The sequence below is a fragment of the Sebastes umbrosus genome, chromosome 6 (genome assembly GCF_015220745.1).
Source record: "Sebastes umbrosus isolate fSebUmb1 chromosome 6, fSebUmb1.pri, whole genome shotgun sequence".
NCBI classification, from domain to species: domain Eukaryota; kingdom Metazoa; phylum Chordata; class Actinopteri; order Perciformes; family Sebastidae; genus Sebastes; species Sebastes umbrosus.
The window spans coordinates 12135819-12151168 of record NC_051274.1 but is presented as its reverse complement, the minus strand read 5'-3'; the positions used below and the strand labels follow the sequence as shown (position 1 = coordinate 12151168).

General features: G+C 38.9%; 1 protein-coding gene across 1 annotated transcript; it reads left to right on the top strand.

Annotated features, from left to right (window-relative positions):
- Nucleotides 1-5799: 5799 nt before the first annotated feature.
- On the top strand, nucleotides 5800-12608 carry tspan31 (tetraspanin 31). The gene is made up of 6 exons (XM_037773972.1): nucleotides 5800-6028; nucleotides 8232-8399; nucleotides 8563-8643; nucleotides 8749-8889; nucleotides 9299-9409; nucleotides 10781-12608. Exons 1-6 carry the CDS (start codon nucleotides 5966-5968, stop codon nucleotides 10853-10855), a joined length of 639 nt encoding a protein of 212 aa, XP_037629900.1. The 5' UTR covers nucleotides 5800-5965; the 3' UTR covers nucleotides 10856-12608.
- Nucleotides 12609-15350: the final 2742 nt, after the last annotated feature.

The window sequence follows — 15350 nt, the reverse complement described above, 5'->3', positions numbered from 1 at the left end:
AGCCGCCGAGTGCAAAACCGTAGTAAAGCCTGGCTGAGAGGCCATCACCATAATAACACTACTTTAGGAGCAATGGAAGTCAGACGGCGGCTGGCAGTACCACGGTTTCGCACTCTGCGGCTCATGTTACCGCGGTTTCACAAGCGTGTCAGAGAACTACGGTGGCCTTCAGGTAACGTAAAAACGTGAAAGGTTCTCTCTAGAGCCGGTGTTTGGTTTGTCCGTTCTGGGCTACTGTAGAAAGGTTCAGGTGATTATACACTGATGAAAACATAGTTATGAATATTATATTCCATTTCTGCTAATAGATCCTCTGAAATGTTACACACTGTTCCTTTAAGTAATGGTACAAAAGTATCAACAGTAAAAGGACAGAATCACCCCTCTCAGAGTGGAAACACTGATTTGTGTATTTGTTGTATTTTATAATCTTATTGTGTTTTAATGTGAAATCTGAATATGAAAGTAACTCCAACTGTCAGATGTATATAGTGAAGTAAAAATATAATATTTCCCTCTGAAATGTTGTGGAGTAAAAGTATAAAGTAGATTGAAATGGAAATACTCAAGTACTTCAAAATTATACTTAAGTACAATACTTGAGTGTACTTGGTTACTCTCCATCACTGGTGGACAAATTATTATCTTGTGTGCTTTAACTCTCTGAAAGGGGACATTTTGCAAAGTGAGTACTTTTACTTTTGATACATTTTGCTAGTAATACTTGCATGTACTTTTGCTTAAGTAGTATTTTCAACGCAGGACTTTTACTTGTAACCGAGTATTCTTACATTATGGTACGTATCTGAATACTTCTTCTACGTCACCTGTGCGTTTTCTACAGAAAAAGGTTGCAGATGAGCAGGAAAAAACTCAGGGAGTTCACCAGTAATACATTGGGTCACATTAGCAAGAAATGGTGAGAAGTAGCGATAGAGGAAATGATGTAAAACAGATTGGCTTCACGTGTAAAGGCTCCGCTTGTCTGAAAGGAAGTGGCTTTGAGGGCAGTTGCAAATTGATAGACAGGAAATAGGCCGCACAGCAGGTTTCATCCTGCTGCCATGGCGATAGCTGCTGCTGAGAGATGATGCCGTTGGATGCCCGTGTCCAGAGGCTGACTGATAAATGCCACTACACTACGTACCAGACGCCGGGAGGTAAATCTTTTGCCCTCGGAGTGAAATGAGAATGAAAATGAACATCGACTTCCCCGAAAAAGACACACCGACTGACACAGGAAGCGCAGAGGAAAATATCAATCACCTACGCTATCATGTTTCCCCACACCCTGACACTGCTGTTGCTCATGAGAATCACTAAACTCACTGTGAACCAACGTCTGCTCAAGATTTTTCCCGTTTATCAGATTAAGAATCGCATTAAAGTGAGCAAACCTGAGAGTCTAACCATGCACCAAATTCTGATCACCTGTCGATAAGCATACAGGTGCTTTCTTCCCTAAAAACAACAAACAAACAAAGATGACCTTACCTTCAATGCTGCGGAGGTAAACTTTAAGACCCGAGCGCAGCTGTTGATCCGCAACTCTTTCAAACTGCTTGGAAAGTCTGTTGATTGCACTCTGGAGAGATGCATGCCTCTTGATCTCTGCTTTTATCGCAGTGGAGTTTGCTGATTTGCTGTTGCTGTTCATCCTGACACATGGATCTCTCTGTAAACTGAAGCCAAAGTGCCTCGCTTCAGCCCATTTGAACTCCTGGCTTGTTTGTTCCACAAGATGAACACAAACTTTTTAAGACACAGAAGCAGCAGAAAAAGAAGCGGCGGCGGCTCAGGGTGTCTCCCACTCGCTCTCTCACTCTGCACACCACAAAAGTCAGCTCACGACTATGTGTCTCTCGGTTTCCTCTGCAGGTTCGAACTGAACTGAATTCACTTCCTTATTTCAAACCATATTCTTCACAACACGACAGCCACTGACTTCTGTGGCGTCAGTGGCTGCCATTATTCTCACATAACAGGCTCTACTGCTACTAGTAAAGAAACAATCATTAATAAACATAACAATTATGACACTGTAATCACAGTTAAAGTGTTTTGGCTCTCGATCAGATGACACTCTGTTGTGACATATCCACTGCTGTCTGTCAGACATAGTGCCCATACAGAAGAGGATTACATATTTACAGTTATCAGTACGCATATTGAAATGTGGGTATCAGGCTCATAAATCTGCCGAGCCCTCTGACAGGCGACACAAGATGATTAAAGGGGAAAAAAATCCGTAAAGTGAAACAACCTGAGATTGGAAATCTTTGATTGAAAAGCTGTTATGTGAGGTCACAAGAAGCTTTTTCACTTTCACAGGCTGAAGAGGTTGAGAAGCACCGCTCTAGTCTGTGATATCTCACATCTGTTCAACTGAGAAACAGATTAGATGCAATATGAAAACACTGTGTGATTTTGTTTGTGAAATTTTCTGGTCTACCATGTCACTCAAACAGTCTCTTATTCAATATTAGCAGAGACGCTCGATGCTCCGCAACAACAGGATGTTACATATTACTCATGGCTTTCTTTGGTAGAGCGCTGTTGTGTGCAATTGGTTAAACATCTAATCTATAAGTGAATAAATGACTGCTAACGTCAAATATTTTTTCCTTTTTTCTTTGTCATGCTGTATTACAGATGTCGCCCTGATGTATTACCGAGCTTATTGTGTAATGCTTGTGTAACAAGTGTCCTGTCATCACCACAGAGAGCCTGCTGACAATACTCACTGAGTAGCTCACACAGACTGGGGATCCTGTTTTCAGTCCTTTATATCATTTTCGATGCTTTTATTGTTCATATTTATTGTTTTTAAAACATCTTTACTTACAAAATGGAAAATTGGAAATCACATCATTCCAGACACATTTATGCTCAAGGTATAGCAACAAAAAGAAAGTGATAAAGATAAATAAATAAATACAAAATTGAATTGCATTATAAATTAAACTTGCGTTGAGTATTTAATTTTCTGTGTAAAAAAATGATTATGGGCTTTGAGAATATTTGACTAAAGGTGAGTTATAGTTTAAACTTGTGTTGTGACAGAAGGAACAAAGATGGTCAAACATTTAAAGTCTTCCTCCACTCAAAAGTGTGTTTCATTTATTGTTTACTTGGTTGTTTAACCTTCACTGTGAAGAATGATGTGTGTGTGCACGAGTTTGTGATACCAGAAAGCTGTTTCACCTACTGATAGGGGGAAAGTTTCCCTGAGTTTATCTTATATGTGAGTTTAACACATGTATAGCAGGATTTTTTGACAAATAGTGTGAAAGCCAAGCATGGTCCAATATGCAATTTGCTGTTAAGCTGTAAAATGAGAAAGTGTGCTCCGGCTGGTGGGCGGTGCTTGGTATTTCCTCAACTGTTCTCAACATGGTGGCCTGGTCACAAATTTTCTCATTTTACAACTAAACAGTACACTACAAGATGTTTCTGAAAACAATTGAGGCGAGAAATGGGCATCATATTTGATCAGCGCTGCCTAGTTTGACCGGTTGATAAGAGTTTGCGAGGGATTGACAGCTGCCCAGAGACGGCAAGGCTCCAGCTCGGCTCTGATTGGTTGTTTTCCTCCGGTCTGTGAAATGTTACAGGTGCTATTAGGAGCACAGGAGGACACAGAGGCATGTGTTTGTTTGTTTTTTCCAGATTACCTGTCTCATGCACTACTGTCATAATATAGTGACTGTTTTATAAAAATAACTTTTTCAATTCTACCTACTGCTGCTTTAACCATGTACTCTTACACTTGTCTACTTCACATCTGAAACTGTGGGCTACATACAGTACATATCTATATGCAACCCAATGATCTCTATCATTATTCTGTTTATATATTGTATGATTCATACTGTTAACCTGATTTTGGCATTGTATATATTGTATATATTTAGGATTTGCACCTTATTTGCACCCTGTTGTTATTGTTATCTTATCACAAAGTGCTTTGCTGTATGGCATCAGTGCATGGTACAGTTGTCTCTCTGTTCTTCTGTGACAGCTACGGATCTGCTCAAAGATTGACAGCATCAGACGCAGCGTTTCCCTCGAGATAAGTAAATTACATGGAACAGGGTGACAGATTTATAATGAAATTTTCAACAACATGTTTATTTCAGCTGTCCTTGTTTTTTGATGTGGGAGTTATTTTGTATTTTTCTTAATTTGTAGTGATGGGATTTTGGATTTCAGGATTGCTTTTGTTTAGTTTTTATGTTGAAAGTCTTGTGCTCCTTTGTTTTTTCTTTGTCTTCTAACATCTTATCTATACCACTTTATAGACTGCACATATGTACATATTACATTTATTTATTGTACATACAACATTTATTTATTGATGGACTGCACACACTATGTTCACCCATTCACTCTGTATCTTTTATATCTCTATTATTGTTTTTATCATTTGTGTATACCTGTACCTCTCCTGTGTTTCACTCTGTTTGCTGATGTTGCTGCTTTGACACCTGAATTTCCCTCCGGGGATTAATAAAGGTTCATCTTATCTTATCTTATCTTAGGACCATGTTGGAAATAAGTGTTTTCATTGTAACATGTTATCCTTTGGAGTTTTCTTTCTGTATCTAATAGGTCATGAATAAAATCAATCAACACCTGTGCAGTATTTTCAGAGACTTCCTCACATCTTTTTTTGAAACCAAAGCTTTTCTGTTTAATATAAATGTTTTTTTGTTTGTTTTTTAATCTATAACAGTATACAAATTATTATTATTATATATAATAATAATAAATAAATACAGAAGATATTGGGATGACGGTCTGCAGGACAGATAATAATGCACTATACTAATTTTTAACAGTATATAGTCATGTATCACAGCTGTTATCCTGCACTATATTCAGTTTTAACAGTTTTCTTCATCTCCTTGTATTTTTATATCTGGTATATTGTTTTGTACTTTGTACTTTGCACTACTAACTTTTTTACTTCCTTTTTACTAACATGTTTTGCTCTATGGAATTGTGATGCTGGAAACTTGAATTTCCCTCGGGATCAATAAAGTTACTTACTATCTATCTATCTATCTATCTATATATATATATTTGTCTATCTATCTATCTATCTATCTATCTATATATATATTTGTCTATCTATATATCTATCCATCTATCTATCTATATATATATATATATATATTTGTCTATCTATATATCTATCCATCTATCTATCTATCTATCTATCTATCTATCTATCTATCTATCTATCTATCTATCTATATATATATATATATTTGTCTATCTATCTATCTATCTATCTATCTATATATATATTTGTCTATCTATATATCTATCCATCTATCTATCTATCTATCTATCTATATATATATTTGTCTATCTATCTATCTATCTATCTATCTATCTATCTATATATTTGTCTATCTATATATCTATCCATCTATCTATCTATATATATATATATATATATATTTGTCTATCTATATATCTATCCATCTATCTATCTATCTATCTATCTATCTATCTATCTATCTATCTATATATATATATATATTTGTCTATCTATCTATCTATCTATCTATCTATATATATATTTGTCTATCTATATATCTATCCATCTATCTATCTATCTATATATATATTTGTCTATCTATCTATCTATCTATCTATCTATCTATCTATCTATCTATCTATCTATATATATATTTGTCTATCTATCTATCTATCTATCTATCTATTGTTCCATATTTAGTTTTATGCTAAAGAAATGACGCATGGTTGACACCCTGACGTCACATGCGGCGCTGACGTCATCAGATCCGCCCTCTCCCCGGTTGAGCAGAAACAACAGTAGCTCGAGTCCAGAGACGGTCCAGACGGTCCAGACGGTCCCGCCGCTCCGGAGAGCCCGACAAAACACCGGTTTATCATCAAGTCTTACTCAGCTGCCCATAGAGGTTCTTCGAATATGGTCTGTGGCGGTTTCACCTGCTCCAAGAATGCGCTTTGTTCCCTGAATGTGGTTTACATGGTGAGTGAACAAAATGGATCATCATGCTAACTTTGAGCTAGCACCGTTAGCTTAGCATAACTAGCTACGTTAGCTTAGCATAACTAGCTACGTTAGCTTAGCCTAGCTAGCAATATGACTGATTTCACCTTTTGTTCCACATTCCTCTGTTCTTATTTTGCAGACGGCTAATGGTATGGATATTTCTGATCATCACATATTAAGAAGTTAGACTTGTGTAGTTGTGTGTTAGCTTACTAGACAGAAGTGTAGTAATGTAGCTAACCGTAGCTAGCCTCTTAGCATCGCCATTGAAGCTACCGTTAGCTGGGAGGCCAGCTGATACCAGAACATGTGAAATCGACATGGTTTATTATCTCCCTCATCCTCTCTCCTGATCAGTTACCCGAGCCTGTCGCAACAAGATGTAATCAGCTCATGTGTTTGTTTGTTTGTGGGTCAGTCATGTGAGTTGTGGTAGTCAACATGTTTTGGCTTCAGCTCAGCTAACATGAACTCAACTTGAACTGGTTCAGTCCAGAGTCCCAAAACAAAAGTAGTTTCTGAAACTACACACTGTGAAGAATGTCTAGACTTCATGGTGCATCTTAAGGCTGTAGTTTGTTAGGTATTGAATTGTATTATCTTGTAACCTTTGTAACCTTAATTCAATTCAACTCAATACATACATAGATAAAACATAGTGACACACAACAACAATATATGTAAACTAAAAAAAAAAAACAGGACCCAAAACGATTACTGATGTAAATGAGACTAACTAATAAATAAACAGACTGAAAAAGAACAACAGAAGGATCAGTCTAATAAAGGATAAAATGATTGTGATGGTAAAAGGATAAAAGTCCATAAGAAAATGTGAACGAGGTCGACAAAATATTAGAATCACCTTCTAACATAATGTACAAGTACAGCCTCAAAATAGACCTGAGGCAACATAGAAGTAGTATAGTAAAGTAGCATAGTTGTCTGTCAAACACTTATAAGTAAGGTTGTATTTATTGCAGGGCTGTTGTATTGAATCATATAGTACATCTATTGTTTTAGTCTCTTACTGTGTCACTGCTGCCTAGTATTACTGATGTGTTTACCCTAGTTGTTAACAATTAGTTGTTTTTGCAACCTTTGTTGGTTGTTGCCTGCCAGTGGGCAACATATATACTGCATTGTAGTTAAGTAATAACATTTTCTTAAGTTAATACTGACGTGAAGGGTCAGTGCCTTTGTGCGTCATATTTTCATTCCTAATAATTTTTAGAGACCATAATGTACCCACAGTTCATAACTAACATATCAAGTTTTTCATATCAAGCATTGAGTCAAAAACGTCTTGATTGTGTTTGTGTTACTCACCTAACCGGCTGTCTTAATTCTTTTCAAGTCTGCCTGAGACCTGTACAATGAAGCGGGATCAACATACCCAGGGTATCTTTTCTTTATCTCGCTTAACCCAGGGTTAAACCTGAAGTTACCTCGCTAACCCCAAACCCTGCTTCATAGTACAGGCCTCAGGTACGCACTTTGTGAAAGACATGGGAGTGAAAGTAGCATTGCATTGTTTACCTGCTGTTGTGACACACAGTCTGATTCACTGCTGAAAGAAACACTTGAGACACGCCCACCCAGTGAGAAAACTTTGGAACATGTCCACATGCCACCAATCAAGTTGACAGCTGAGTCACTCATAACTGTCACGAGTGTGACGCTGTAGTTGCTGTGTAGAATAATTAGGTGAAGGGGGACAAATGGTTCCTTCATGAGAAGATGAACCTCTCAGGTCAGACATGACAAATACAAATATGAATTCTGTAATGTTTTGTCAGCTCCCATCAAAGGTAAAGGAACAAGCCCATTATTTTAAGCCATTGGTATTACAGAAAATAAGCAGGACTATTAAGAGGTCTGTTAAAAGAAATCAATTAAAGAAACAAAACATAACAATGAACTCAGTGTTTTTAATTTGTTTCAGATAATTGAAAACAGTAAAAAAAATTGTCTGGAGGCCATCTGCCATGGCCATGTGAGGAATTGGCAAATTTATTTGGCAAACACTTAAATCATCATAGAGCTCCCAAAAAACGAACTAGTGTTAATATGATAGCTGGTGCTTGTGGTACTCAAAACTCTGTACCATGACCATGTGATAAGCTCAGTCCCATCAGATGCGCGCTGCCTCAGCTGACTCTGGTTAACTTCCTTTCAGCTGGTCGGGCTGCTGCTGATTGGAGTAGCAGCATGGGGGAAGGGGTTCGGCTTGGTGTCGAGCATCCACATCATCGGAGGGGTCATCGCAGTGGGCGTTTTCCTGCTGCTCATCGCTATTGTTGGACTCATCGGAGCAATACACCACCACCAAGTCATGCTTTTCTTTGTATCCTTTCCCCTCGTTGGCACTGACGCACAGATGATTATCGGGTCAGTTGCAGTGAAGTCACGGGTGATTTGAAAATGTGGTTTGTTGTTGTTGTGTGTTTCAGTTTTGCCATCTTCTCCATGTTTTTTGCACTGTTGTTTCTTTGACTTCCTGCTCCCAGTACATGGTCATTCTTTTTATCGTTTTCCTGTTCCAATTCGGAGTTTCCTGTTCCTGCTTGGCAATGAACCGCGGGCAGCAGGTGAGAAAACTCTATTTATGGTTGCATAAATAAATGTTTTCATCTTTGTGACTTTTTACAAGAAATTCGCTTCATTTTTTTTGTCCTTTTTATTTGCTTTTCTAGGAGGCACTTCTGAACTCTGCTTGGGGGATGTTGGAAAACAATACTAAGACAGACCTGGAGAGTCAGCTGAACTGCTGTGGACTGCTCAACGTCACCGCCAGCCGGGCACAGTTTGATCGGGACGTGCAGAGCTGCCATGCTGTGAGTCTTAAATATCACATTTTTCATCGCAACATCAAGAAAAACACTGTATTTCTTAATAGAAAACCTGCTTGTACAGTGCAATCACAGACTTGATTTGCTGCATAATGAAATCATATTGTGTTTCTATTTTATTCAGATTATATGTGGTGTTCTTTAAATACAATTTTCAACTCCATCATACAGTAAATAAATATTGCAGTTTCACAGTATATTTCCTGTTACACATCATGCCCCACTGAATAAAAGTCACATAAGCATCCCCCTTAACCAGGATAAGTTAAAAGTAGGCCATTTCTGTAGTTCTCAGAATAGATTTTGGTAGCTAATACTGGCTTAGCTGACAAACCGTTGACTCATACTGCTCAAGACTAAAGGCATTTTCTTCTTTTTTTGTCTTTCACTCCAGTTATGCAAAAAGAACACTGGCTGTTACACCTGCGGGGATATGATGCTGACTCATGCAACAGAGGCTCTGAAGATCCTCGGGGGCGTCGGGCTCTTCTTCAGCTTCACAGAGGTGAGTGTCCGGTCATCTGCAAACCATCCACTCATTAAAAAAGTCGAACAAGTCTTTGAAGGACAAGAGAAAGACGCTGAATTGAGTTTAACGTCGCACGCTAACTTGACTGATTGCTGCAGTAATCACAAGGTTGCCAGTTTGGTTTCTTGTTCCCCCTAAAGGCCCAATTACACCAGCATTTAAAATGGCAACATTTGTGGCGAAATTAATTTATTTTTATGGAATCTTCTCAATCAGTGGACTTGCTGGCAGTAATATTTTGGATCAACTTTGGTGAATTTTGACGCCCTGACATACCGTGTCAGCGTCCGTCGGCCTAGTTTTTACGGTGTGTCCTGCACTGTCTGCTCTAGTCTGCCCGTGTTGGAGTTTTTTCGGCCGATTCACCATGTTGAATCGGCGGCGGAGCCCGACAGTGAGAGAAATAACTGATTGGCGGCTCAGCTTAAATGAATCAGTGCACAAGAAGAGAAACAGAAGTGAGGAAAGCAAGCAAACAAGTGAAGTCTAGAGGAAAAACACAGACAGCTCTTCTCATTTTTCATCTTCATCTCATCTTATCATTCCAATACACGGATATATTTACAACGACATGGCCATCTGGAATGAAGTGAAGTGGTGAGTGAGAGTGGTGTGAAAATGGTCGGCAGACGCAGGTTATTTCATGTACTTATCATAACAACTGCTTGTATATCCGCCTTCCACCCCAACCTCCTCCCTAGGCGGCGTTTGCCGCTATTTATATTTCCTGGTTCACAAGTAGATTAATTACACACTAATTGATTTTGTGGGATATACACAAATTACAGTGTATTACTTTTCGTAGGTATAGCTACGAATAGTGTATGAGACCAGCCTGCTTGATGGCAGGGGCAAAGGAAATCCACGCAAATATTTTGGATCAAGTTCAACTGTGGTGAACTTTGTCTCTATTGTGCTGACTTCTGAGGGGACGGAGAGCCAGAGATTCAAAAATGGAGGAAGCTATCGTAGCATATTAACTGTGTTATAACATCCATTCTGTGGGAGTCTAAACTGCTTCACAGAAGAGGAATAGTTTGCAGACAAGAGTGGATGGCTGAATAAACTCACTCTGAATGGAATGATGTACAATACTGAGAGCAAAATGCCAGAAGGGAGTAAACGGCTCAGCGCAGAGAAGATAAGAAGAAGCTATCGTGACTGACTAGTGCACGGATGGTCCTGGCTGGGGAGTGTGTTAGCGGTTAGCTCACCAACTAGCCCTGCGAGTCGTCACTACGTCAATACACACCACATATCTCGTGATGACTTTCTGATGAATTTTGTTGTGCCATTTTCCGGTGTGACCAGTGCGTTTATCTTTTTGTCTGTCATGATCTTTAACAGATCCTGGGAGTGTGGCTCGCTGTGCGCTACAGGAACCAGAAGGATCCACGAGCAAACCCAAGTGCTTTCCTATAGTCTGCCCCACGTACGCAGCACCGCGCCGTAGATGCAGTTTCAGACACACTGGTACACATAGAATCATGCACATCTAGAGGCAGACACGCCGGCACACGATACAATACCACACCAACCACAACAACGACACAGAATGGACGAGCGCACGCGGCACCTGACAAACACTGAAAAACAAAACACACCTTCACCTGAGACTGAGAAACTACAACAACCTGTCCAGAAACGTTGCCAGAGCTCCAGCTGGAAGACCTGGATACTTGTGTATGAAAGGATAACTTGTAATACCAAGAAGTGTGACTTGTTGGTATGGCGACCCAGCCTTGATGTGAGTACCAGATTTCCTGCTAGTTTCCAACTATGTAACAAGGGATGAAACATCTCTGCATGTGTTCTACGCCTGCACAGACAAACAGCCTCTTTGTTGATTTCATTCCATCAACCAAATGACTGTGCCGTGTCCAACAAAATAACTTGTATGCACCTTGAATTTTATTCCCTCTTGTCTCTTATGTAGTGCCACCACATAACGACGAATAGTCAGTGCAGTCGGTGATGTGTAGAACTGTATACTCCAACATGTCCAGTGCGATGTTCTCAAAGTCAGCCGAGAGGCAAAAGAAGGCAAATACTGGACATGTGATGTAAAGTAGTTTTCGAATTGTATGTAAATGTTCTTTTTTCAGATGCCACAAATGCCGGGATTTAACAGGATTAGGAAGCAAGAATAGATGTTAGGTAATGTAGTTGCTAGTCATTCGGGTTCAAAAATATTTATGAACTGTAACTGAGCCAACTAACTTGTAACATTCGGAGTTATTAGGATGCCAATGGACTGCAGCCTTGATGTTGTACATACTCTTTTAGAAATCATGCTCGATGGGTTTGCCATGTAGTCGCCCCTCTAGTCGGGAGGTTTGCCTGCATAGTTGAGGTCTTTGAAGGCCACAATAATCCACCCTTTCTGTATTTAATATGTTCCTTTGTGTTGCACAGTGGTAGTATAGAATCTGGTAGTAGAGAGGTGGATCCAGGTACGTATCATGACCTCCTGTGTAACTGGAAGAAATCGAAACAATTTAAAAAACATAATAAGTGCTGTTTGATTTGAAATAATTGGGGAAATTTGGCCAAAACTGCTTATCGCAAACCCATTTTTGTTTTTAATAGTGTTAATTGTGAAAATGTGCTCTTGGTTGCAATTTCTTTTATTTTATTTTATGTTTTGAACCAATTATTCTTTTGTGGAATGATTTTGTTCTGAGTTGCCATCAGCTGTTTTTCGTTCATCAGTGTTAAATGCTTTGTAAAAAAATAAATAAAAACGTGTTCAATATTTTCAGGATCTATTTAAGTTAAGTTTGAGGACGCACATTAGGCTAAAGTTATGTCGTAGTTTTGATGATATGATTTTGCTGCCTAGCTCGATGTTTGACATTTCCTGTTGTTAAATCACTGCTCATTAATTCTTCTCTTTTTAAAAGTGTGTTTTCTCGTTTTTTAATTGCTTTTAACTTAAAGGACTAACACAAACTGTAATTACATGTCTTACTTGAACCTGTCAACTTGGCTGATATGGATTTCCTGCTGCTGATTTGGAGTCATCGCTGGTGTAAACAAACATTTTGACAGATCTTAAGCATTGTTATGCCATATATTAAACCTCACTTTGAAGTTGTGTGCACTTGTTATTCAAATGTATCTTGAACTTTTGAGACTTAATTTTCCAAATAATAAAACCTCAAATTGGAAAGTGTTTCACTTGAGTCGTTGCTTAAGATTATATCTCTTTGTGTCTTTTTAAATATGTTATTAATGTGTTTTCTTGCTTTGAAGTAGTTTGCTGGACCCGATACAACTGTTATCAAGCCACTAAATAGGCGTCATCAATCACTATAAGCACCATAGATATGGGTCATTAGGGGCCAACTATGCCTACTACATTGTAAAAGTGAAACTTAAAAGCAACACATTCTAAATATGTTAACAGAATGAAACGTCACGTTTTGAACACAAACAAAAAGGCTTCCTTAAGTTTAGGCAACAAAACCACAACTTCTTTAGGTTTAGGTTAAAAAAAAAACAGTCAAGTTTAGGGAAAACATGTTTTGGGTTACATTAACTACAAAGACAACTACACATTTTTGGTTTCACAAGGGATGCAAACTCCAGTCTCCTGTGTGAAACCCTGTGTTTTGTGTTACATCCACTGTCTCTGACCTCCACCTCATATGGAGTTTCACACTGTCTATACTACAGCGCCTGACTTCTGCTTCTGCTACTGTCAAAATTATACAGTCGCTAAAGGTCGCCGTCGTGTTCTTTTATACCTTCTTTCGGTGATCTACCATGTGGATAAATGATAAAACCTTCTAGTGGGTGTAGTAGGCCGGTATTGACCCACATCTATGGGGCTTATAGCGACTGATAACGCTTATTTAATAGCCTGACCATCTAATTGGTTGTTTCTTTAGGGGTCTATTTGAAGCTAAATCAAGTACTGTACTTGAGTACAATTTTTAGGTACTTGTACTTTACTTGAGTATTTCTATTTTATGCTACTTTATACTTCTACTCCACTACATTTCAGAGGCAAATATTGTACTTTATACTCCACTGCATTTGTCTGACCGCTTAAATTACTTTGCAGATTTAGATTATTAATACAAAATATAAATCAACTAATACATTATGTAGTATTACAGGTTAATAAAGCTACCCAGCAGTATATAAAGTATTAAAATGAGCTCCACCTTTACCAGCTGCAACATTAAAGTGATGAACACATTAATGCATCAATAATTATAATTCAATAATATATATACATCTGAAATGGGCCATTCTGCATAATGAGTACTTTTACTTTCGGTACTTTAATTCTATGTTGATGCTAATACCATGTACTTTTTTACAATTTTGAAGGCAGTACTTTTTCTTGTAGTATTGCTGCAGATCTGAGTACTTCTTCCAGCACTGTTGGCTACAAAATGTCTTGTGATATGATGTTGTTCAGAGAAGAGGACAGCATTTAGGTGATATGACGCCTTCCACCACTTGATGGCAGTATAGAGTCTCTGCAGCTGCCATTTCTTCTTGGTTAGCTGTTATTTCAGCTCTGCTCTGACATGGGTAAATACCTCCAGACAAGCAGGGAATCTATACACAGCGGTGGCCTTTTCTAGTGACTATTATCTTACAGATTGATTGCATCCAAGCTGAAGGTGGATAGCATCAACATGGCAGCTGTAAAATTAATTTACTCAAGCAGTAGGTTTTGATTCCCTGTGATATTCCTTCAGAAGGCCATTAATCCCTTCAGCTGGGCCGGGTCCAGTAATGTGGGGGTGGGTTGGGGGTGCAGAGCAGAAGGAGAGCTCAAGTACACTCTGATAGGGGAATAGAGACAGTACACACGAGGAGATTATCCAGATACCTTTCTACCAAGGTTGTCCTAAATGAGGATAAACTGCTACTCTGCCCTCATCCTAATGGCCCATGGCAGACTGTCCCCATCACCGGTGCCCCCCCTTCATGAAAAGGCGTGACCTAATCTCTGGCGTCGGTGCACCCCGCCAGGGAGCACCTGCAGGTTCACTTTCCTGAGACGCAGGAACATTTATGTAAGTGAAATGTGCCTGGTAAGGGCTTTGGGTCTTGAGTGCTGCCGGTGGCTGGGGACCAGCATTTTTGGGAAAACTGCAGCACATATCGCATCCCCTATCCTGTCAGCGTGCTCTCCTGAGGGCCCGGTGCCAGTCCCCACCCTGTGATGCATGTCCATATGCCGGGTGTATTAGCTCGGAGAAGCTGTGGAGAATTGCACCAACAGGGATGGCCATCTGTCCTCTTACAGATATAGCATGGGCTCTGCAAGCGCATGAAGGCAGGATCTTAAAACATTTGGTCCATGGTGAATGGGTTTTACAAGGGCCTGTCCTATAGGCAGAACTAATTATGTATAGCTTTTCAGCATGGGGCAAGATAAGCCAGCCTTCAGATCAGTAGGGACCTATACATTGTTTCTTATTATAGTCCTGTTTCCAGTGCCAAGGGAAGTATTCAGATCTTTCACTTGAGTAGCTTACAAGTACCAATACTGTAAAAATACTTAGCTGTAAGTAAAAACAACACCTCACTCAGGTAGACAAAAATGGAAAAGGAAAGATAAAAATAAACTGAAAAAACATACATAAATCATAAATAATAGTACAACAACTGGGTTGTGTTTAGTGGGACCACAGGGAGGTGATTCAGAGGAGTATCTTTGAATAAAAGGTTCCCATATCCTGTTATTTTCTGTAGCGGTATCACATTCTTTTGTGTATCTCAAAGCTAAAATTTTAATTCTAATTTGGTTCAAAATGTGTAAAATTCGGCTTGAGGCCTAAAATCTTGTAATAAACTGATAAAAATCAACAAATACATCACCATATATTATTGAGTCCCACAAATAAACTTCCATATTATTCCATATTTAGGAATGTTATGTGGATGATTA

Bases quoted from the DNA above. Each gene is read 5' to 3' on its own strand.
- tspan31 (XM_037773972.1), top strand. From the start codon at position 5,966: ATGGTCTGTGGCGGTTTCACCTGCTCCAAGAATGCGCTTTGTTCCCTG. The intron at 6,029-8,231 runs GTGAGTGAACAA...ACTTCCTTTCAG, and splicing joins CCCTGAATGTGGTTTACATG to CTGGTCGGGCTGCTGCTGAT. The intron at 8,400-8,562 runs GTATCCTTTCCC...TCCTGCTCCCAG, and splicing joins ACCAAGTCATGCTTTTCTTT to TACATGGTCATTCTTTTTAT.